Source organism: Phoenix dactylifera, chromosome 15 (assembly GCF_009389715.1).
Source record: "Phoenix dactylifera cultivar Barhee BC4 chromosome 15, palm_55x_up_171113_PBpolish2nd_filt_p, whole genome shotgun sequence".
Taxonomy (NCBI): Eukaryota; Viridiplantae; Streptophyta; class Magnoliopsida; order Arecales; family Arecaceae; genus Phoenix; species Phoenix dactylifera.
In genome coordinates this window covers 1195216-1219877 of record NC_052406.1, presented here as the reverse complement: position 1 = coordinate 1219877, position 24662 = coordinate 1195216, and the positions used below count along the sequence as shown (strand labels likewise).

Here is a 24662-nt window from a genome sequence, read left to right as displayed (position 1 = left end):
TTGAGACGTATTTTATGAGCCTCTTTAAACTAGCTTATTGCTATTGATTCGATAATTTCTATAGGATGGCTTATTGCGGTCGGTAAGAAAACGTTGAGCATTGAGCATAGACAGACGGGCAAAACAAAAGCAGCCGCATATACGCATCATCACTTGGCATTCTGATGGATGGCTCCCGGCGCTGACAATTATTGGTCTTCGTTTCTTTCCGGAATTGGAATCTCCTCACATAACAGAAGACAGCTACCCTCGCGACGATCCCAGCGAGGCACGCCCACGAAATCGTGGGGATCCCGTGGGCGCGCTCTGTTCCGCGACGTGCCCAGCCGCCCCCTCCCCACTACCTTTCCCCCTCCGCCCTCGCCCCCCGGGTAATAATTTCTCCAATACTGTCGATCGGTAGGAGAAACTCTCGCGCTCGCTCGCTCGCTCGCTCTCTCTCTCTCTCTCTCTCTCGCCCTCTTGCGCGAAGATCCGAGCGGCGGTTGGGTGAAGGGGCCCGGCGGCGCCGCCATGTCGAAGGCTCGTGTCTACGCCGACATCAACGTCCACCGCCCCAAGGACTACTGGGACTACGAGTCCCTCACCGTCCAGTGGGGGTAAGATCGGATTTCTGGAACCACCGTAGCCCTAGCTTATGGTGTTCACTTCTGCGATCTTTTTTATCGGTCTGATCCAGTTTTAGCTGTGCGGCGTGATCTGAATTGTCCGATGGATTGGATTGGATTTGATTCTTCTCCCCAAAGAATTTGCTGCTGAGCCGCCGCCTTGTTTTAATAATCTAAAAACGTAATCCGTCGATGTCTGGATGTTATTTGGTCGCTATGTCTTTTTATTTTTCCCTTTTTTTTTTGTCTCAATTGATGCGAAAGAAGGCGATAATGTGTGCTGATTAAGGAAGCGAATTCTGGACGGAAAGTTAAACTGTTAGAGAGGTCTGAGTTATGGAAAGAGAGAGTTTCTTGCTAGTCATGTAGATTCTCTCTTTATATTTGTTTAGCTTGCTAGAATCTGCAATTGTTTTGAAATTATGGTGTTTAAGCTGTTCCCCAATGAAACATTCACTCGTGCTTCTCTGATTATGCATGCACCAGTTTGAATATATATAACATGGAATTATAGTTTATTTGGTGCCTCATCACTCCTTTTTTCACTATAGCTATTGCTCTTATTTTCTGATTTTCAAAGAGATGATGGAGAAAATCATCAAAATATATGTGAACCCTATACATGTATATCTTTGAGAGGACAAAGCTTCAATATGTTGCACAAACTGCGAAGGGTTACAGATTTCAAATAATGCTTCAATGAATTTGAAGTGTGATAAGTTTTTGAAGTTGACGGTCACTTTCCCACTTTCAGTAATGCTTCTTTTCTAGTTAAGGTCCTTCGTCAATGCTTCGTATGCCTTTTGCTTTTCGTTAAATTGCAAAAGCAAGTATACAACTTATTTTAGATACTTTGTACTGTTTGGATGCTTGATTGTCCTGTCCGTGAGATATCCGATTCCAGTGGTTGATGCTATATGCACAAACAAAAGGAGGAAAGAAGTTCAAGGGAGTCATCGGATATCCTTGGTCCTATGACCCTTAGGTTTCGGATGCTGGAAACCATTCAGAAGAATAATTTCTGGTGCCTCAGAAGTTATTGGTTTGTCAGATCTATAAATTCTCATGGCCCCTCCCAATTATTTTCTTTGAACTTTCTAGCTTCTCTTCACCCCTTCCCATTCAAGTGGGAGAAATCATATAGATAAGTTAGTTTGTTGTCCAAACAGTTCTTTAATTCATGCTGTCCAGACAGCTTTTTAGTTCATACTTTGGAGTTTTGTTGTTCTCACCCCAGGAGACAAATGTTGTCTCCTGGTCAACCAACTGATGATATACCTTCTTAACCTTCTCTCCTTCAGAAAACCTTTACTTGAAGATGTTCCATTTTATTGCATTGTTTTTGTGCATTTGAAACAAGATATTGTTTCAAAGAGAAAATACAGGGTCAAAAGTTTCTACAGCAAGTCTGAAAATTTTCTTCTAGAAAAAGTAGCAATTTTGAGGGAAAATGACAACAAGGGAGTTTCTCACGCTAAGTTAACCATGTCGAACGACTATCTCAATGACTTTTGCTCTTACTTTAACAAGACATGAGAAAACACTCAATTTTCTTTTTCTTTCCAATCATTTTTTTTCTTCTGCTGATTTATCTTTCTTTTCTTTCATTTTTCAGCAACCAAACAGATCCTTATTTATATCCTTTTCAAAGTTCTGAAACTTTTATTCTTTTCATAGGCATGTTACTGCATACTGTGAAATTGCTTTTGACCCTATAATATATTTCTTACTAATGAAATATGGAGCCTCATGACACATGCAATAGTAACTACAAATTCTGAACTTAATACTTTGAAGTTAACAAACTTAGATGTATATGTCTTCTTTGATTTCATACTGGAAATCCTTCATAGTGGTTAGGAGCATGGTTCGCCGTATTGGCCCGAACCGGATGGTACAAGATGTATCGTAGGCCGGTATGGGGTATACCGTACTGTACCGGTTCAGTACTGGTACCCATATGGATGAAGTACCGAGTGTTGGTACGCAAAAAAAATTTCGTACCATACCGTACCAATGCTGGCTAGTATGGCACCGGCACAGGGTTCGGTATCGAGACGGCGAATCTTGGTTAGGAGTACTCTGTTGTTACTTATTGAAGCAATACAATCCATTAAATTTGGAAAATTGAAGAATATATGTACCTCAATGTTTCAGTAAAACAGGGCAAACAGATTGAACATGGAGAAAATAAAGTTATATTACAAGTCCTTTTACCATCACTCTTCTGAAAAATGCTAGCCCTCTTGAACTAAAGAGAGTGAGAATACGGTATTTGAAGTAATATCTTCTTTGTCTAAGTATTCATTTGTAAGTCCTCCTTGTTTTCCAGTTTCCCTGCCACCCAGCAATCCACATGTGGAACCTGTAGCAAAATATTTTCTAAATTCCTGTCACTATACAATAGGCTGCAATAATAGAGCTAAGGATCAACTTTTTAGTAACATGAAATTGGTGTTTTACCAGCTCTAGTCTCTGAATATGAATAGACTTGGTACCAATCATGCTAGAGAGTCAGCATGTTGTGTTTTGTCCTTCCCTTTATATCAGTGACATTTCATTTGCTAATTAAAAAGAGTATCTATCAGTAGTAAGCCTTTTGGCAAGGTCTCTAGAAGTGAAGAGCCTCGGTGAGGTTATTAGTAAACATTTTCGTCAATTTCCCCCCTTGTAATTTGTATTTTGGATTACAGCATATAGATGTTATGCTTGATAAGTAATTTTTTCATCGGTTCAGATTATTTTGGATGCTTGAATAAGAAAAAAATTATATTGGATGATTCTAAGTGCTTTATTGATTCTTAACTTCTTAAAGATGTTATATTTCAGTAATGTAGAATTGTATAATGCAAAATTTTTGGATGTTACACACATCAAAATTGTTAGAAGCAGTTATGCAGAAATGGCTATGATACTCTACTTATTACATTTTTTCTCTATTCTGATACCAGTATAATTTTTTTTTGGGCACTTATGGCTCTTAGTATCTGGAACTTTTGAGTTAGCTATGAAATGATATTGCAAAATATGTTTTCTTTTTAGTGAATAAATGTTTCACTGAGCTGCACTGTTTGCCTATAGGGCATTTTGCGTGAGTCCATTTATTTATGATATTTTTAGTTAACTGCATGCTACAAATAGTCTGCAATTATAGAAAGCTAAAATAGTTGTAATCAAATAGTTAAAGTCTCTCTCTCTCCCCCCCTTCCCCCCAGTGATCAGGACGTTTATGAGGTTGTGAGGAAAGTTGGGAGAGGAAAATACAGCGAGGTCTTTGAAGGTATAAATGTATCCACCAATGAGCGATGCATCATCAAGATTCTTAAGCCCGTTAAGAAGAAGAAGGTATTAATACATGTATTAATATGTAATCATTCTGTCTGGAAACCAATATAATCTAGTAAGCAGTTGTCTTTTTCTGTTTCGTTTTGCTTATATTGATTGCATGCTTTTGATATTAAGAGTGATAAAGTTAACAGAATCACATACAAGCTATACTAATAAGTGGACTTGACAAGGAGAGAAAGGTAGGAACATGGTTTCCTGACCATACTTCTTGGTACCGTGCATACTGTACTGTATCAGTAGCAAACCAATACTAGGTTTGAGGGGCATATTGAGTGTCGGTACCATGAACCGACACATCACTGTACCAGCATGGTACTCCTACAGGTACTGAAACTGGTGCTATGAATCACGGGCATCACTTTATTTTTGCTGAATGATAATTCAAGAATCTAGATATATGAAATGAACTGACATCATCCCGGTATCATTTTAAATCATCCATAAAGTTATTAACCAAAATCAAAGCATAATATATTGTATCAATTAGCACTTTCTCAAATTGACTACCTTTAACAGCCGTCTAGTAACCATTCTAACTTGGGAACTGATGTTCAGGCGTGCAATGGTGATATGTTTGTGATTCCACAATACTAGATTATATAAAATACGGCTAGTTAAACTCTTTTGTAAAGTAAGTACTTTAAAGTTTTAACATCCATGACTGAACACGTGTTATGCTCTACTAGCTAAGTTGCAGCCAGTTACCTTCTCAAGTTCTGTTGCACCTGCACCTACATTTTTACACCATTCTGATCCATGGATGATGGATGATTACCAGGTGGATTTGTTAAGGGGAAGATAAGAAAACAATGTCTATAGCAAGATCATTATTACCACTTGATTTGATGGATAATTGCTGTGAACATTTTGACTGTCCATTTTACAGTATCTGATTAAGACGTGGTTATTCCCAAGTTAGCATGGTCTCAGTGTAATGCTTAACTGAGACAGACCACATTATGGTTAAAATGGTAATGAAGTAACATCAGGAGCAAGACTATATTATTATCTTCATTATTATTATTATTATTATTGTTTTTCCCCTCCCCCTTTTCCAAGCACTTTGAATATAATCTTTTTAGCTAGATGGGAAAAATTTGCTTATCTGAATATTTCTCTCTTTATCCCCTCCCCTCTATCCTAGCTATAACCTGTTTATGATGTTTAGAGGACCAGAAGAGATGATAGAAGTTTTAATTTATTCTTCAGCTGTCAACCCTTTTGAGTGGGTACTTTACATCATGAGTCTCTTGAATTCCAGTAGCACCTCTAATTCTAGCTTTATTCCCACCCCATTTCTGGGGTAGGGGAAGATTCATTCTCCAATCTCAGAGCTCTCTTAGCTCCTACATACTGAACCTATTGAAAATATATTTTCTTCATATCTAGTGCCTTGGTTGGCAAAATATTTAAATAAAGAAGATTGAATTGTATGGTTGCATACCAGTTAGGAGTGAAAGTGGATCGGATAATATCCGTCCAAATCCATGTCCAAATCTGTTTTTTTATCCAAAACTATTCAGATATGTATAGAAATTTGAGCATCCGACTTATCCGGATCTATATCCGTCGAAAAAAAATGGATATGGATAGTATCTGATCTGTATCCAAATATCCGATTTCTTTTGTAATCCTATTTAATTTATCATGAACTTTTAAGAAAAATAAATGACCGTATTAACATACTATTAACTTAATTTATCATCCACTTAATAATATCTTTGATTCTATAGTTATAAAGTTTAATTATCTAATTTATATCAATATTTATATCCACAATTTCTGTATCTGTGTTATTTTTAAAACAAATATGGTTATGAATTTTTGCATCCGACTAACATCCGTATCCGTATCTGTATTCGTCAAATAGAACAAATATAGATATGGATATACTAATATAGTAATATGCGATCCGTATTCGATCCGATTTCTGCCCTAATGCCAGTTGATCACAAAGAATTTGATGGATAACTGCTGTGAACATTTTGACTGTCCATTTTACAGTATCTGATTAAGACGTGGTTATTCCCAAGTTAGCATGGTCATAGTTTTAATGCTTAATTGAGACAGACCACATTATGGTTAAAATGGTAATGAAGTAACATCAGGAGCAAGACTATATTATTATCTTCATTATTATTATTATTGGCTTTCCCCTCCCCCTTTTCCAAGCACTTTGAATATAATCTTTTTAGCTAGATGGGAAAAATTTGCTTATCTGAATATTTCTCTTTTTATCCCCTCCCCTCTATCCTAGCTATAACCTGTTTATGATGTTTAGAGGACCAGAAGAGATGATAGAAGTTTTAATTTATTCTTCAGCTGTCAACCCTTTTTGAGTGGGTACTTTACATCATGAGTCTCTTGAATTCCAGTAGCACCTCTAATTCTAGCTTTATTCCCACCCCATTTCTGGGGTGGGGGAAGATTCATTCTCCAATCTCAGAGCTCTCTTAGCTCCTACATACTGAACCTATTGAAAATATATTTTCTTCATATCTAGTGCCTTGGTTGGCAAAATATTTAAATAAAGAAGATTGGATTGTATGGTTGCATACCAGTTAAGAGTGAAAGTGGATCGGATAATATCCGTCCAAATCCATGTCCAAATCTGTTTTTTTATCCAAAACTATTCAGATATGTATAGAAATTTGAGCATCCGACTTATCCGGATCTATATCCGTCGAAAAAAAATGGATATGGATAGTATCTGATCTGTATCCAAATATCCGATTTCATTTGTAATCCTATTTAATTTATCATGAACTTTTAAGAAAAATAAATGACTGTATTAACATATTATTAACTTAATTTATCATCCACTTAATAATATCTTTGATTCTATGGTTATAAATTTAATTATCCAATTTATATCAATATTTATATCCACAATTTCTGTATCTGTGTTATTTTTAAAACAAATATGGTTATGAATTTTTGCATCTGACTAACATCCGTATCCGTATCTGTATTCGTCAAATAGAACAAATATAGATATGGATATACTGATATAGTAATATGCGATCCGTATTCGATCCGATTTCTGCCCTAATGCCAGTTGATCACAAAGAATTTGCATCTAGCACTAATAATCAGTCTTACTCTTCTTGCGTGACAATAAGTTCTTTAGTTTTCAATTTTTTTTAGCATGCTTTCGTTATACGAATGATTTTTGCACACTGCTGGCACTGTTTCTCAGTTGTTGGAATTACGGGGAAAACAATAATGACTGCATTTGGCTAAACTGGATTGCCTTTGATGTTCTTACAAATAATCTCTGTTGCCACCTTTTGCAGATAAAGAGGGAGATTAAAATACTTCAGAACCTCTGTGGTGGTCCAAATGTTGTGAAGCTTCTTGATATTGTCAGAGATCAGCATTCAAAAACTCCTAGCTTAATATTTGAATATGTGAACAGTACAGATTTCAAAATTTTATATCCCACGCTGACGGATTATGACATACGCTACTACATATATGAACTTCTCAAGGTTCATTTTTAACTCACTTTTCCCTGTTATGTTTATATGTGTTTCATCATGTGCTTGTTTGTGTACAATATAGTGACATGAGTTATGAATATTAATATTCTACATATATGCTTACATTAAAAGGAAAAATGCCAAATCCAACTAGGAGAAATGATCGTTTTTGCAAATCACAATTGGCCAGGACGTTACGTATAGCCTTACAAGGAGATAGATTAAGCACACAGCTGGCCATTCGTGCCACATGGTTTTTTGCTTAATAGCATGTTTAAGACCTCTGAACTAGTTTTCAATTTCGAAACATTGGAAACTGTAGTATGTGCATTGTTATCCTTCATTTTCCTGGTGCCTTTTGACCTCAATGTTGTGATGTGCTTCTTGCAAGCTCCCATTTCATCTTCCATTCTATTGGTTTTTTTTACTTGCTCTGTTTAAGTTATCTGAAACATGTTTGATGATATTATAGAAAAGATGTTCCATCATAATTTCACCTGTAACATTTGATTTAGTGTATCATCTTGCAATTGCAGATCATATTTTGTCTGAATACTGATCAAGAGGAAGCGTACATTATGCTTCTTTTAGAGCAATCCTATTATCCTATAATATTCTTGTAAACATTTTTGTTAGACTGTGATATGTCGAGATAAAATAAGGCATTCTATTCCTTAATAAAACTTGACAAGAAATCAATTTAGTGATGCAAGGTTTATATACCTGCAAAACCTGTGAGAAAATAGTGCTACTTGTTGGTTGTTTGTAGCAATTTAGCAATTTCAGATCCAATATGTCTCAAATCAAAAACTACCAGGGCACTGATTCACAAGACCATAACCTGTATGGTTTCATCCATGAACTGGTATGCACCCAATTCACCGGAATAACCAGCTGGTGCAGATTAGAAGCATCTTAACTAAAGGCTTAACAATGGTATGAACCATTTTGGGTCTACAAGGCTTTCATTAATAAGGGGCAGTCTCTTTTCCTCTCTTGTATGCTAACATGCAAGAAGGGAAAAGTTTGGTAAAAATAATAACTAGATGAAAAAATATCCGAGAAACTCAGTTTAAGGCAGGACATATAAATCTCACTTTTTTTTAATGAGGTTTAAAAGGTGTGAAAAAATAATGTGACAAGAATGCAGATAAAAATATGCATTGTTAATCCCAGTTAATATTTGCACGAATATGAAATTTTGTACAGATCACACATTCTAAATGCCAATACTGGGTAGCATACAGTAATAATTCTTATTGTCCACAGGATTTGGATTTAAGTTTGCATTCTACACGCCAGTACTGTGCAAATTCTAATGGGTAGCATACAGTAACATTTCTTGCTGTACCCAGGTTTTGGATTTAGGTTCACAGAGAACTTCTTACAGAAATATAAAACTGAAATCCGTTTCTTCTCTTCTATTTCATTTTAGTAATTGTAAAAAGCCTAGCTTGTTTGCTCGCATATAAGGTATAATATAAATGTAAATGAATGCGCCTTCCATGAAAATCTTAGTTTGATAGCCTGCACATCTTAAAGCCTTGCCTAAGAGTCTCGAGGTGTTTCTATAGAGTCTTGTCTTGGTGCATGAGGCAATGTGAGTCTCAAATAAGCCTTTTAAACGATGTCCAGGTGTAAACACTATCAGGTGAAGTGGTATTTGTCCTCTCTATGCCAAAGCAAAGATGCTCCTCTGTAAAGTACTAAGCCGGTATATCGGCTAATAATATCATTTATGGGACATAATTGATACTACTCTTTCCCTTTAGTGTCAAAAAAAAAAGAATTAATCTAAAGAAAAATGTTCCATTTTATCTACTCGTCTTTTATTTTGGTATCCAATGAGTTACCATAAGCGTAAGCATCCAGACGTATCTCAACTATCAATTAGGTCATGGAACCATTCTTGACAATTGTTCCTATTAAGGCTGAAACTATTGTCACCACAACCTCTTCCAAATTTTTTCTCAAAAATTTCTACGCATGAGATTTCTGAGTACTTCTTACAAGTCCCATCTATAATAAATGGCACTAATTATATTGTGTTTAATGGGAGTTAGCTTTAAGCTAACTTCATTGTATTACTGCAACAGCTGAACATTTCCATGTTATTTTTGGTGGTTTTGTTGTCCATGAGAATATTGTCGTGTTTTCCCCCCTCTCTCACTCAACTGATCTTCGAATGCTGGATTGAACTGCTAGACGTGCTAGTTCACAAGTTTCTACAGATGAATTTTTGGTTACATGCAGAAGTACGTATTGCCTACACTGCTGTAATTGGTGTTTGTTACAAATGGTTACACTTCTTAATTGTTGTCAGTTAAATTACCTTCTTCCCTCCACCCTTTTGATTCTGCATTGTGTTGTTTCCTTTATATAAACATCCCTAAGAATTCTTGTTTGCAGCTGTTATTAGAGTTTAGGAAAGCTTATCATGACAACCTTTTAGTTGCAGCACTTTCGACTTGAAGATGTTGAGATTATTTCTCTTGCTATTGACTTCAAAATGTTTCAAAATTAATCTCTTATGACCTCAGGCATTAGATTACTGCCATTCACAAGGAATAATGCATCGAGATGTCAAACCTCACAATGTTATGATCGATCATGAACTTCGTAAACTTCGCTTAATAGACTGGGGACTTGCAGAATTCTACCATCCTGGAAAGGAGTACAATGTTCGTGTGGCTTCAAGGTAATTGTGACTAAATGGAGCTTTTCTCATGCCTTAATGCTTTCTTGTTTGTCAATTGCCCATTGCCTTTCACTCCAACTTGACTAGGTTTTTTGTTTCTCAACAACTCTACATTCCAGTGCTTATTCCATGGATTTTCCTTAAAAGAGTAGTCAATCTACTTGCACAACTTCAACGAAGCAATCATTTTTTTTTCTCATTTAACTTTATTATAAATGATTTATATATAAATATTTCATTTGACATCATCATCAACCAGATTACTGTTTCTTTAGTGTCCAATGGGTATTGGGAGAAGAGAGATTTGAGGCACTTCAATTATTTGTTTCAGATAAAAGTACGAGAAGGAAATCTGGTCATAGAAGGTGGGTGTATAGCAATCTATCTAAACATATGGATATGTCAAGACTGAGGACAGTGTGATTTACTTGTCAAGAAGTGATTGTTGGATGAGTTGACAAATTATTTGTTTAGGAACCATGCCAAAAATCATTGATTTTACTGTTTTTTAATTATGACTTAAAATTGTTAACATATCAAAATATATCAACCGATCCTTCTGAGATGGCTTTGTTACTCAGCAGAATCATTTTCATATTACATTAGAAGATGAATATTCTCTAGTTGTGATGCAGTCTAAGGGTCATGACGGCACAAAAGTGAGTTTAGATGCTCATAATTGCTGGATTGTCTAGATATTTCTGTGAGCACTTAGACCCAGTTAAAGCATTAAACTGATTCTTCATACACTCCTGATTCCCCCTTTCTCCGCATCTTATTTTCACCCGAACCCTAACAGCAGCCAAGAGATTGGAGATGGAGAGAGAAAGAGGGGTCAGTAGTGGGTGGCGGCTTTGCCGGCACCGAAGGCTGGCGACTCTAGTATTTTTTTTTTCTCTTCCCTTCCCTTCTCTCTCTCTCTCTCTCTCTCTCTCTCTCTTCCTTTTTGTTACATCTGGGATGCTATCATTGGGATGATACTTAACTGGTGTGACTACCATCAGCTGCAGCATTTGCTGTTGCCATGACTGCTGCCCCTAATGGCTGGTATTGAGGTTGCAACCCATGATGTCTACTACTGCTGCCACTCAAGAAAATTTAGGAAAAAGTATGAAAGCTAGAAATTATCTGGTATTTCTTACTTCTTGAGTTTACCTAATGTTTGTATCATGTTTGAGGTCATCACAACAATGATAGACAGCAATAATGTATTCTGTACTGCTGTATGTTATCGTGGAAAAGAAAATAATTTAGATAAAGAGAGGGAATTAGGAGAAAATAGAGAGAAATAGGAAGAAGAATAACAAGAAATAGGCAAAAGAAAAGGGAGCATAAGAAAAGGAAAAGAGGGTATAAGGCCTTCTTTCACTAAAAATCATTTTTTTTACCATCCAAAAATTGCTACAAACAACTGGCCATAAAAGAGTATGCTTTGGTGGACAATAGATAAACTAGGTGGACTCAAATTTGGATGACTTAAGTCCAAAGAAAAAGTCCGATTCTAATGTTTCGATTGCATTGGAAGAGAGAATAGCTGAATAGCATCGAAAAAACCTAGCTGGATTGAGAAATTAGCAGCTTTTCACAATAGCAAGGAATGTCACGAGTGATTATAAAGGTGGATATTAGATGGGTCAAGCTGGAGGGTGGTGGTTTGCATTGCCAAATGGAACCACTTGGGCGAGGAGGGTGTGCTGAGGGAGAGGGTATGGAGCATTGCAATATTAGAGGCTAAGTGGTCTTTAAGCTAGGTAAAATTTAAATCAGTTTTCTTCAGAACCAAGATTGGGAATTCAACAAGGGTTAAACATGAAATATTATGGACGGTTGGCTTAACCTGAAGTACCTGTAACTAACACATGAACATTAGTGACATTTGAATACAGCTTCATAAGAATTCCTTTTTGTTACCATCGGGGTTGCTATCATTGAGATGATGCTAAACTGGTGTGACTACCATCAGCTGCAGCATTTGCTGTTGCTATGACTGCTGCCCATGGTGGCTGCTATTCGGGTTGCGACCCATGATGCTTACTACAGCTGCCACTCAAGAATATTTAGGAAAAAAGTGTGAAAGCTAGAAATTATCTGGTATTCTTACTCCTTAAGTTTATCTAATGTTTGTATCATGTTTGAATATAGATGGGATTAATATCTAGCAAATGTTTTTTTCACATTCTTTTTGTTTTGTAATCTTAAGAATTTATTTATATTTTTTGGATCGTTTTGAACTCTTGGCGCCCATCTAGGTGCCTAGGCATACGGCAGCCCCTTGACTTCCTCTCTCCTTCCTAGAATCTTTAAAACCTTGTTGTACGTAAGTCTGCTTTCCTGCTCCATTTGAAGCTCTCCTTTGCCAGTTTTCTCCTTATTCCTTAATGCTGCTGCAACCTCAAGCCTTTGACGGTTTGACTTTTGTTAAATGAAGCTGACTTCTGGTAGTCGGATCATCACAGCAATGATAGACAACAATAATGTATTATGTACTTCTGTATGTTGTCATGGAAGAGAAAAGAATTTAGATAAAGAGAGGGAATTGGGAGAAAATAGAGATAAATAGGAAAAAGAATAACAAGAAAAAGAAAAGAAGAGGGAGCATGAGGAAAAGAGGGTATATAGGCTTCTTTCACTAAAAATCATTTTTTCACCATTCAAAAATTGCTACAAACAACTGGCCATAAAAGGGTATACTTTGGCAGACAATAGATGAACTAGGTGGACTCAGATTTGGATGACTTAGCCCAAGAAAAAAGGTCCAGTTCTATTGTGCACTGGAACAGGGAATAGCTGAATAGCATCAAAAAGCCTAGCTGGATTGAGAAATTAGCGACTTTTCACAATATCAAAGAATGTCATGAGTGATTATAAAGATGAGTCAAGCTGGAGGGAGGTGGTTCACATTGCCAAACGGAACCACTTGGGAGAGGAGGGTGTGTTGAGGGAGAGGGCGTGGAGCATTTCAATATTAGAGTCTGAGTGGTCTTCTTACCAAGGAAAAATTGAAAATCAGTTTTCTTCAGAACCAAGAGTGGGAGCTCAAGGACTAAACATGAAATATTATGGTTCCTTTGCCTTAGCCTGAAGTGCCTGTAAATAACACTTTAGACATGAACATTAGGGTGACACTTGAATACAACTCTCTAGGAATTCCTTGATATTGAAAGGGTCTGGTGCTTGGACACGCCCCTGCAGCCAACACACAGATCTGGGTCCATGTAACATAGATGAAATTGCACTGAAACCAGGTATTAGAAGTCACTTTGCCCATCTTCTAGAGGTGGTATGGATGTGTCTTGTATCATTTTAACTCCATTGGGATCATCAGTGACCGCTAGGAATGAAGTTTTAAAAAAGTAGCTGTAGCATGCAGGTAGCTGAGATATTACACAATAAATATTTTGTTGGTATTTAAAATATTTATATAATAACATTCACACAAATGTAAAAAAAAAAAAATTAGAAATAAATAAATAAATAAATAAATAAATAAAAGAAGAAAATAAATTATTCTCTTTTATATTTGTATGAGAGCTCATTTTAACATAGTATTACTTGTTAACCTGAAAATATAACAATATCTCTTATGAACAATGTTCAGTTTCAAGGTTGTGAAGGATAGTACCCATTCGAATATGATGCCTCAAACGAACCCCATCCATACCCATATAGGCATACCTAGTTGGTGTGGAATAGGATCCAGTGTACGGCTCGGCTCCAGATACGTCCAGGAATCCTACTCCATATGCCAGGTCATCTACACATAGCAATGTCATGTTTTGAACAACCTTGATGGATTGTCTCCTTATGCAATGGTATCTTTATGGGCTCTATCAAGTTGTATACTATGGTTCCTATCTGGTGTGGCATGAGTTAACTGAAACTCATCGGTGATGTGAAAACCAATTTGGATACATTATCTATATTTAATATAATTTTAAATATTTTTAGATTTCATTAAATATTTTTAATTAATTTTTATCTAATAAATTAATTTTTAATTAGAAAATATTGAGGGATGGTGGCTTTATTTTAATTCAGAATAATGTAGAACCCTACTAGGGATGCTAGCTATATGTTTATCTTATATTATCTTTATTTAATTAATTATTTAAAATCGGTGAAATTTTACTTTAATGCAAAAAATCAGTTTTCTACTTTAGAAAATACTTTTGAATTATCTATACATAATACCTATTTTATTATTTTTGTATTATTTAAATATTTTTTAATAATTTTTGATTTAAAAGTATTTTTAAATATAAAAATATTTAGAAAATTAATTTGAGTTCGTATCAGTGTAGCACCATAGCAGGGATGCTACTTGTATTTTTCTCAGCCCATGGATATGCGCAAAAGGTTACTTATTTTTTAAATTTATTCAAATTTTGGCTTGTGCCTCTATATGTATGATTGTGCCCAAACTTAAATAAATTGGTACCAAATTTTGATAGAGAGTAGCAAGCACATCCCTAAAAATGTTACTAATTTACACTTTTTTGGTTATTATTTTATTTTTTATTACTTTTTAATTCAAAAATATATTTTTTAATTTAAAAAATTACAGAGTTAAAGAAAAATTATGATTTAGGTAGAATTGCTAGATCATTATAGATCCATAGTTTATCTCCCCTCATTTTCTCATTTTCTTGCCAGCTTTCAACCTCAAAACAAGAAAAAAAGGAAAAAGAAAGAGAGTGAGAGGGCCATTACCTATTTTTCATGCTAGATTTGGCTTAGATCGGCGAAATGTATCAACTTTTCATGATTTTTAGAAACAAGGGGTTAGAGAGGGGCTAAGTAGTCATGGGAGGCCTTCTTCGCCTCCCAACTCCTTTATTCGAGGGGGGTTGGGGGTTGGGCAATCCAGGCCGAATCGAGGCATACCATATGGTTCGGAGTGGTTCGAGCTCTATTTCGAACCAAAATGGAAAGTTGTCTTGGCTCTCCCTCAGTATGATTCTGTATGCCTTGAACTGAATGGTTTGGGGTGGTACGGCGAACCATGTTTGTTGGTATTATATTTTGTTTGCACTGTACTTGCTATACTTGCTTTTGCTTCAGATTGGTATATATTTTTGTGCTCATGCTGCTTTCTTAGCATAAGGTGCATATTCTATTTTTGTACAGCTTCTCTATTGTTTTGCTAGGATTTGTTTGGTTTAATTTGTTAGGCATTAAGATTGATGACTTCTAGCAAACAGTTGCAACTGATCTTGCTTCTAATAACCTTCATATTTTTTTGAACTTATTGAGTAAACACTATTTACATAGATCAGCTATAATAACAAGTATGCTATATTGAACAGAGATGTGACCATTACCAAATTAATCATATTGATATTAAGAGGAACAATAATCATCAAGTCTTTTTGCATGATATTTTAAAGAAATTCACATGATATTTATTAAGTTATTAAATAGCGTCTCTCAGGTTATATGTTGCCGAAGTCATAGCCAAAGTCATGCATCAGCTAACTCTCTCGGCTCTTTAGTCTTTCTGGATGAAGGTCTATATATATATATATAGCTATTAATGTGTGGGCATGATTGTAGGTGGATGCGGCAAATGCTCATGTTTGGTCTATTATACATATGCTTGACTACTTAATGTTCTTTGTCTTTTTAAATTAGGTATTTCAAGGGGCCTGAACTCCTTGTTGACTTGCAAGATTATGACTACTCCCTGGACATGTGGAGTCTTGGTTGCATGTTTGCTGGAATGGTAAGTGGCTTCTCTGCTACCCAAAGCTTTTAAGTTTATCTTAGTTCCTTAGTTATCTTAAATGCTATTAGATTGTTCTTTCTTGCCCATTCATGACTTCTCGATTATGGTGAGCGGTGACAATTCTCTGCTATTTGATTGCAGATATTTCGCAAGGAACCCTTCTTCTATGGCCATGATAATCATGATCAGCTTGTTAAAATTGCCAAGGTAAAAATCATTTGGATTTTTTAGGTCTTGTTGTATTTATGTTATTTCTAGCAAATGCCACTTTTTTAGTTTTGGATCTTCCAATCTTTCCCTCTGTAGATCCGTATTGTTTTTTTCCTTCCTGATCATTAGGTGAAACTCTGTGACCTTCTGCTTTATATACATAAGTACATATGTACATGTTTGAATGCATGCATGTATTATGTATGTATGCATGCCTGCATGCTTGTATGTTCATATACATCATGTGTTTGTATGTACATATATATCCGTAAATACATACATACATACATACATACATACATACATACATATATATATGTGTGTGTGTGTATGTGTATATGGGTATATACAGAGCCGGCCCGAGCCTTAGGCGATCGAGGCGGTCGCCTAAGGCCCCGGGCCAATGGAAGGCCCCGGGAGGTGAAGGGAGAAAAGAAATTGAGAGAGAGAGGGGGAAGTTTTTGGCACCGTGATCAAAAGGAAGCAAAGGCCTCTTTTAAAACGGAAACAGGAGCTGGCTACGAGTCTTCTCCCTTGATGGAAGGGAGGTGGAGAGTTTTCTGGCCTGCAGAGGAGCAATTTGGGAAGTTGGGGACAGTAGTTTTGTTTTGGATGGAGGGGGAGAGAGAGAGAGAGAGAGAGAGAGGAGGGATTTGGTTGGCTTGATACCCGCCTGAAGCCACTCTTATCTTTCATCCCTTCTCTTTTTTGGTTTTGGTCTTGGTTTTCCTTCCCTCACAATACTCCTGATCCACCTGGGCCATCGGGAAGAAAGATAGGGGGATTGGAGATGGACTTCTTGGAGGGTAGAGAGAGAAAAGGAGGGAAGAGGGGGGGGGGTGGTGTTGAATGGCTGCTGTGATGTGATGCTGCAGTAGCTGCTTCGGTACTCACCAAGTAAGGGTACTCACTTTGAAAGGGAAATGGTGGGATGGGATTTTTATTAATTAGATCGAGTGAATTTTCCATAATGCCCCTACTTTCTTTTATAAAAAAGGCCTGGACAAATTCTGCTCTTGCTTTACCATAATTCCCATAAAAAGTGCCATAGGATGATCTTTTCCTATTCTGCTCTTACTTGACAGAATAAAAGTATTATTAAGCATTATCTCAGTTATTTAATCAATTTCATGGCTCCTTTTTTAGGTTAATTATTTTTCTATATTTTCATTCAAAAATTATATTAAATTGAAAAGACTTCTTATCTATTCTTATTAGATTCGTGTATCTTTATTGAAATATTATACTTGATTACTATCTATTTTTATATCATTTTTAAAAAATATTTTATACTTATTTAAAATTTTATTATTAAAAAAAAGGCCTCATCTATTGGATTCGCCTTAGGCCTCCAAATGTATTGGGCCGCCCCTGGGTATATACATACACATATATACGTACATATGTGTGTGCGTGTGTGTCTATGTGTATATGAGTTGGACTATATGCTTTAGGTAATTCCTTCAAAAAAAGAGTTAATGATTTAAAATCAATGATTGGCTATCCAAATTCAAGATCCAAACTGTTGAACATGACATACTTTATAAAAAAAAGGCTTAAAAATCAAAATTCATGTGTTTTGGTTGTTTTTAACTGTTGAACAATGATACTATGCTTTACTATGATCTAATCATCAAAATCTAATGAATTTAAATCCTCCCATGTTTTAAGAGGTGTATATCATGATCCATAAAGTAAATTTTTAATTTATGTACCCTATCATATATTTTACCATGCTGGTGCAATGTATTAATTCAAGTTGAATTGCCTATCATTCATTTGCTTGTTGTTCATTTTAAAATATTTAACTTCTTTTACAAGGAGTTAGCATAAATTGTATAGTCAAACTCGTATATATATATATATATATATATATATATATATATATATATATATATATATATATATATATATAATGTATATGTACTATATGCATGTATGTGCATGCATACTTGCACGCATGCACACACTTTTTTCATGTTAATTTCTAGTTTACTATGTTGAGCTTAGTAATATATGACCTGAACATTGACTTACATTAGTTTCAATGCTTGATGGTAATTTATGATAGTCACCTTAATCTTAACCTTTATTGGCAGTTGTTAGTATGGGAATTTACCTATACAGGTTACTTATGGATCAAGGTATAATAATCAAATTTTGACAATACACTGGGACTCTATCTCAACCAAGTGCTAACATTGGCCTCCTAAATCAATCTTTTACTATTACATTAACTTATTATCTTTTCTTTGTCGCAGTATTCTTAAGTGTCGATATTAATGTTTTATTTCCTATGTCAATAGATCATATGACAAAATGGATATGGCTGTTTCATGTCATCTCTTGTTTGTATCTGATGTTGGTATGTATCTAGAGCTACTTTTATTTGTCAGTCAGTTGATCAACAACAATGTCTAAAACTGGAAGTCTTGGCGTCAAAAGTCATCTTACAAATACAGAAAAGGAATAATAGAAGAATGCTATTTCAGTAGACTGGTCATGTTATACTCTTTTTTTTGTGTGTATATGTGTGATTGTGTGTGTGTGTGTGAGAGAGAGAGAATTGGACAAAGTCCAATCCGGTTATGAATGCCATTCAAATGTAAATGTTCATTTGCCACAACATCAGCATGCTAAGTGCATTCAATAGTATTATGTGACCGCTTGATGAGTTATTGATGTTGTACTTAATTTTCCAGGTACTTGGTACAGATGAACTAAATGCTTATTTAAATAAGTATCGCTTGGAACTTGATCCACAGCTTGAAGCTCTTGTTGGAAGGTACATTTTTTTGTGACATATGGATTTATAATCGATACTAGAATTATATAATAGTAGGTTACATGCGACAATCACCTTATCTAAGAACTTAATAAGAAGGATAAGATGCTGCTGGCTAGCACATTAGTCATTGTCATGCTTGCTTTACTTTCTGCAGGCACAGCAGGAAACCTTGGTCTAAGTTTATCAATGCAGACAATCAGCATCTTGTTTCTCCAGAGGTTATAATTATATCATTTGGCATGCATTCTGATGCAATGAGTTTTATTTTTTAATTAATTTGTTAGTTCTTTTTATCATCATCAGCATCCTCACTAGTTTGCAATTTGCATCATGACTCTGGCTTGGCATGCAGGCAATAGATTTTCTCGATAAGCTTCTTCGCTATGATCACCAGGATAGGCTTACAGCACGAGAAGCAATGGTATTATTTTGAACTTATATTTCATTTAATAGACTTACTTCCTAGTGAAGCCTTTACAACGTTTTAGCTGTGACTGGAACTCCAATATGGCCTAGCTCTAGTATATTAGTTTAACATCATATCATCTATAACACTTGTAATTTGTGAAATAAGTTACTTTATTTAGTCAGTGTCTCAATTCAAGAATATGTATGAGTCTTTTGAAATGACATGAGTTAATGGAAAGAAGGTGGTCCTCAAGGATTAAGACCAAGGTTTGCCATACTGGTCTGTACCAGTGTGCACTCACCATACCGTACCATACTAGTACCAAATCGGTATGTGGTACGGGGGCGTACCAATACTGTAATAGGATATTACTATTATGGGATTCGGTACTGAGACGGCGAACCTTGGTTAAGACAGATTGTAATTGATGGGGATGGTCTTTGGTTTGACCTATGAATGGTAATTGACAATCAATTAATGGACCTTGAATAATATTCAATTGAAATGTCAAGAGTAATCATCTAAATGTGTTATGACTTTCCATTTTAATGATACCAAAAGGATTAGGTGGTGGAGTTTGTAATGAAGTTCATGCTAATGACCTCCTGGGGCAGTTATCTGCAAACTATGTGGGTATGTGTGAATGCTCATCTACTGCTTTATGATTTCCTGTGCACGAGTATGAGTTCCAACATGAAACCTTCCGTTTGGCAGAAGAGAGACACAGAGGAAGAGCAAAGCAGGATGATGGATAAGAGAGGTCACTAGTTCTATAATGTGAAGATTTCCGAATAGCACAATTCTGCAAATCCCATTTTCACAGAATTACTGTATCCCTTGTAGCCAACTCCATAACAAATACTGCACCATTTAGCCTCCAACATACACCAGCTGTTTCTCTGGTCAACATTCAGGAATTCTCTAATATCGTAGCCTGTCTCTCAAGCACCCTATGAAAGAATAAAGATCACCAAATTTGATAGTTTGTTTGTTGAATTTGAATATGCTCTCTAGTTTCGGTCTTCAAGGTCTTCAACTATTGCATGTTGATGGCTTTTCCAGTATGAAGAACTTTGGAGGGTAAGGGTCCAAACTCCAAAGATTAATCAGATTATTTGTATGCGAGTTTAGTGTCGATATACTTATATATTTAAATGAGGCCTCTTTGTTATTGTGATTAATATTTCTTCATGGGTCTGTTGTACTGAATAATGAGAGATAAATCAAGAAAGGTGCAATAAAAGGGTGGCCACATAGAATATGCTTATGAGGCTTAGAAAAAATTCAGAAATTTGCAATAAGTTCGAACATTATTTTATGGGCCATATAGTTGGTCACAGATGGACAGTTACCATAAGATGAGGTTACTGTAAGATGAGGATTTTAGAGATGGAAATATAGGGAGAGATGTGTTCCATAATCAAGATGGCAAGAGGTAAATGTTTACATTTAGATGGAAGTGACAACTACTAATTGTGATAAAGTTGTAGAGGTTCATTATATGGGAGAACATGGTGCATTGAAGGATTGAGAAAGGTATGATGTGTGGATGTGAATAAGTTTGGGAGAGAAGGTATTACTATTAGAAATAATAGCAAAAGAAAATCTAGAGCCTAATGGGTTAAAACTAGGGCTGGAAGTGGGCTTGGTCCGGTTTGAGGTGGGGCCATGAGCTAGGCCTAAGATGCATTAGGTTAGGTTGGGGATGAAAAGTAGGGCTCAAATTAATTTCTGCCCGACTTTGGATTAATGCTTGGCCCGGTCTGGGCCCAATCCAAAGATCAAGCCTAGAACCAAGCCTAAGGAAAACCCCACCATCCCTTGTTTTTCATCCCCCCTTAGACTCTCTCTCCCCACTCTCTCTCTCTCTCCTCTCTGCTCTCTCACCACTTGTCTCCCTCCCACTCAATCTCTATCTGCTCTTTCCTCTCCCCCCTCTCTCAATATCTTTCCCCTCTTCTCTTTCTCCATGTATTTTCTCTCTCCACTCTCCTGCCTCTCGTCGCTCTCCCACTTGATTTTTCTCCCTCTCTGCTCTCCCCCTCTTGATCTCTCTCCCCCCCCACTTTGCTCTTTCTAGTCTCCTCTCTCCCTTTCGATATCTTTCCCCTCTTTCCTCTCCCCCCTAATCTCTCTCCCCCCTCCGCTCTCCCTCCTCACTACACTCTCTCTCCTCTCATCTCTCCCCTCTTGATTCCAACTCGACCTCTTGCTCTCTCTTTTCTCTTCTTTGCTCTCTCTATCCCCTCATGCTCTCTCCCTCCTGATGTTTCTCTCCCCTCTCCCATCCGATCTCTCTCCTCTCTCCCCTCTCTCCCTCTCTCTTCTCTCCTCGCTCTCTCTCTTCCTCTTGATCTCTCTCCTCGCCTCCCTTCTCTCCCTTCTGTCTGATCTCTTTCCCCTCTCTCTCTACCTTCTGATCTCTCTCTCTACCCTCTCCGTTCTCTCTCTGACCCCCCACTCTCCGGGCCAGCCCTATTGGGCGCCAGATTGAACTCAAGTTCAAGTTTGGGCCAGAATTTTGAAAAAAATTTTGGTCTTTGAGCCAAAAAAGTTTTGGGGTTGGGCTCGAAACCCGCCCTATCCCCTAGTTAAGACTTACTGTTCATGCTCTATTATGCTTGTTTGACTAAAGTGAAGTTTTTTTTATGGTTCTAGTTGCACAAGGGTGACTTTGATAGAAAGAAAATCATATTAGAGGCAAAATGAGTGTCTGCATAACCTTTTTTTTCGCTTTGGTAAGCTGTATCTCGACCTACCCTCTATGCCTGCACCTAACATGTGCGGTAACTTGTTAAATGGCGCCTAATCTCGTCTTTAGAAGAATGAGTAATGAGTTAATCGTACAACACATGCCTACCTGCTTGGATGGATACATATGTATATACAATTTACGAGCATTGTTAAGCAAACTTTTGATTATATCTCGGAAGCTATGAAATTGCATTATAAGGAGTTTCCATTGTACCAAATATGAAAAAATAAGTTGGGTGAGCAGCAGAGGTCAATCTTGTTGAAGCATTCTTTTATATCTGATTATGCATTCTATCCTCAAGAATGAAAAAAGAAAGTAATATTTGTTTATTGTTGTACAGCTTTTGTTCTTCTCTTATTCTACTTTAGTGTTCTGACATGTTATTCTTCATATTGTTCAGGCACATCCTTATTTCCTTCAAGTGAGGGCTGTAGAGAACAGCAGGATGCGCACTTAGTAGTGGAGATGCAGGTGATTTTGGTTGTGTTATTTTAAGAATGGGCATTGTCATTGATTTGGGGCACCTCTATACTATATAAACAAGTTGTCTTGCTTTAGTCATGACCACTTAGCTGACAGCAGGCCCTTGCACTCCTATGATATATTGTACTTTCTCGAACCATTCAATGTGTGCTTGTTACTCTTTGCATCTTTTAGTCTGAACGCATGTGTTAACTCCTGGCTTTATCAGGAGATAATTTTCCTACATGAGCCATTTGTGCCAGAAAAAATTAGAGCCTAATTGGTATTGCTTCCATTTTCTGTTCTTGTTCCCAAAAACCCGAAGAAAAGCGAACTAGACCGAACATGCATGAGAAACCTTTATTTTTTTGAAATTGTTTGTAAAATCTTTAGAATTTTTGAAAGCAATAAAAGCAAGGAATATCAAAAGTTTTGTGCAAATGCTATCTTTAATATCAATCTCAATTTGTAGAGTAAAAAGCACGAAAACAACAGCAATGTCAAACAGGCTCTTAATTTAGCAGTATTTGTGTCTTTGGAAATGTATTTAATTGTTCTTATTCTCAAACGTCAAGTTCCATCTGTCTATGAGCGGACAAGAAAAAGATATACTGGAATGTGAATCTGCCGACCGAGGGGTCCTGTTCCAAATTGTATATTTGTTACTAATCATGTTGTTTGAAGTAGCCAAAAAAAAAAAAAAAAGAGTACTTCTGATAGAATGGTGCTACAAAGTGCTGCTCTCTCACACCAAAAGTTCCACGCTAACCGGCGCTTCATTTGATACATGCTGAAGGTAGGGTTGAGAACGGGTCTGATAAAATCCAATCCATTTCGAAGATTCAGATAGATATTCTGGTGTCCAGTCAGATCTATATTTGAATATCTACTTATAAAATCATAGCAGACCTGGATCTTATTACTGATTACAAAGATTTTTTGAATCTGGGTTCATATATCAATAAAAAAAAATTCTCTAAATAACCTTTGCACTTAAAAAATTCAAACCAATGAGATTTTACTCACATAGCAAATGCTCAAACTAGTAACCTGTAATATCTATTGCTATTTTTTTATAGGTAGTTTATTTTACTGATATCTTTTCACGTTGTTAAAAAGTCAGGTATATTGTAATACTTCAAATTTTGATCATTAAATCTAAATAAATATATTTTATTTTGTTTTTTAATTATATCTTTAGAACTTCATTGTTAGAAATATTTAAAATATTAATAAATTTTATGTATTCCTGCATTTATATATAATTTTTTTATAAAAATAGATAATTCATGTTTTTTTTTTTAATTTATGCTGCAATTAAAGAGCAATGTTGGTATTTGATATAAAAAATTTTTAATAGTTCTATAATATAAATTTTGTTTATGTTATTTTTTGATTTTTAATATTTTTAGTATAAATCTGGTTGGACCAATGGGTGGTCTTCATGCATGTTCAATAATTATGTCTTGGATCTTTAGTAATCTGCATATCGCATACGATCTCGATAGTGCATTCGGTTCCCATCTTTTATAATATTTTTTGAATTTTGCTAAAGTTTTGATTTATATTTATTCTATATCTATACTTGGATTGAAAAAATACATATATAGCTAATATCAGGCTTGTATCCATAACCATTTAGAAGAAATATGGAAACTCCAAAAAAAGTAACTATCTATACCTACATTCATATTCATCAAAAAATATAGATACAGATATAAATAATATCAGTACATCGTACCCAATCTATCTGCAGCTCTATCTGTGAAAGCTGGTTTCTTTTTATGAAATTGGAATACTGAATATATATGAGCTCTCTGACTACTTTTTACTTGTAACAACAGAACCCTGAATCGAAAATGAGAATACATGTCTAAACTTCTGCTCTATGGAGTTTCCAATCCATCCAACTGTCCTCTCTGTCCATTCTCTGGTTGAATAAAAATTTTCGACACTGCGAATGAAGGTAGTTGTGTCTGAATATATGGCCAGACAATCTGAGCAATCTTGCAAGCTCACCATGGATCAGAAAGTATGTATTCCTCCTTGCCAGCAAGGTGATAACTTGCTGGTCGATGCATGTCAAGTCCAAGTCATAGGCAGGCTGATTTGCTCATAGAATGCTATCAGCACGCGCGGAGACATCCTAATTGGTCTTATTTACATCCTCCAGTTAG

At 36.0% G+C, this 24662-nt stretch overlaps 1 protein-coding gene across 1 annotated transcript; it reads left to right on the top strand.

Moving 5' to 3' along the window:
* The first annotated feature begins 203 nt into the window (after positions 1-203).
* On the top strand, positions 204-22754 carry LOC103719791 (casein kinase II subunit alpha-2-like). The gene is made up of 10 exons (XM_008809190.3): positions 204-599; positions 3824-3953; positions 7253-7447; positions 9979-10136; positions 15768-15858; positions 16003-16068; positions 18774-18856; positions 19014-19077; positions 19212-19280; positions 22424-22754. Exons 1-10 carry the CDS (start codon positions 514-516, stop codon positions 22478-22480), a joined length of 999 nt encoding a protein of 332 aa, XP_008807412.1. The 5' UTR covers positions 204-513; the 3' UTR covers positions 22481-22754.
* The last annotated feature ends 1908 nt before the right edge of the window (positions 22755-24662 follow it).

Coding starts and splice junctions, on each gene's coding strand:
- LOC103719791 (XM_008809190.3), top strand. CDS start 514: ATGTCGAAGGCTCGTGTCTACGCCGACATCAACGTCCACCGCCCCAAG. Junction 15,859..16,002: donor GTTGCATGTTTGCTGGAATG/GTAAGTGGCTTC, acceptor ATTTGATTGCAG/ATATTTCGCAAGGAACCCTT. Junction 16,069..18,773: donor AGCTTGTTAAAATTGCCAAG/GTAAAAATCATT, acceptor TTAATTTTCCAG/GTACTTGGTACAGATGAACT.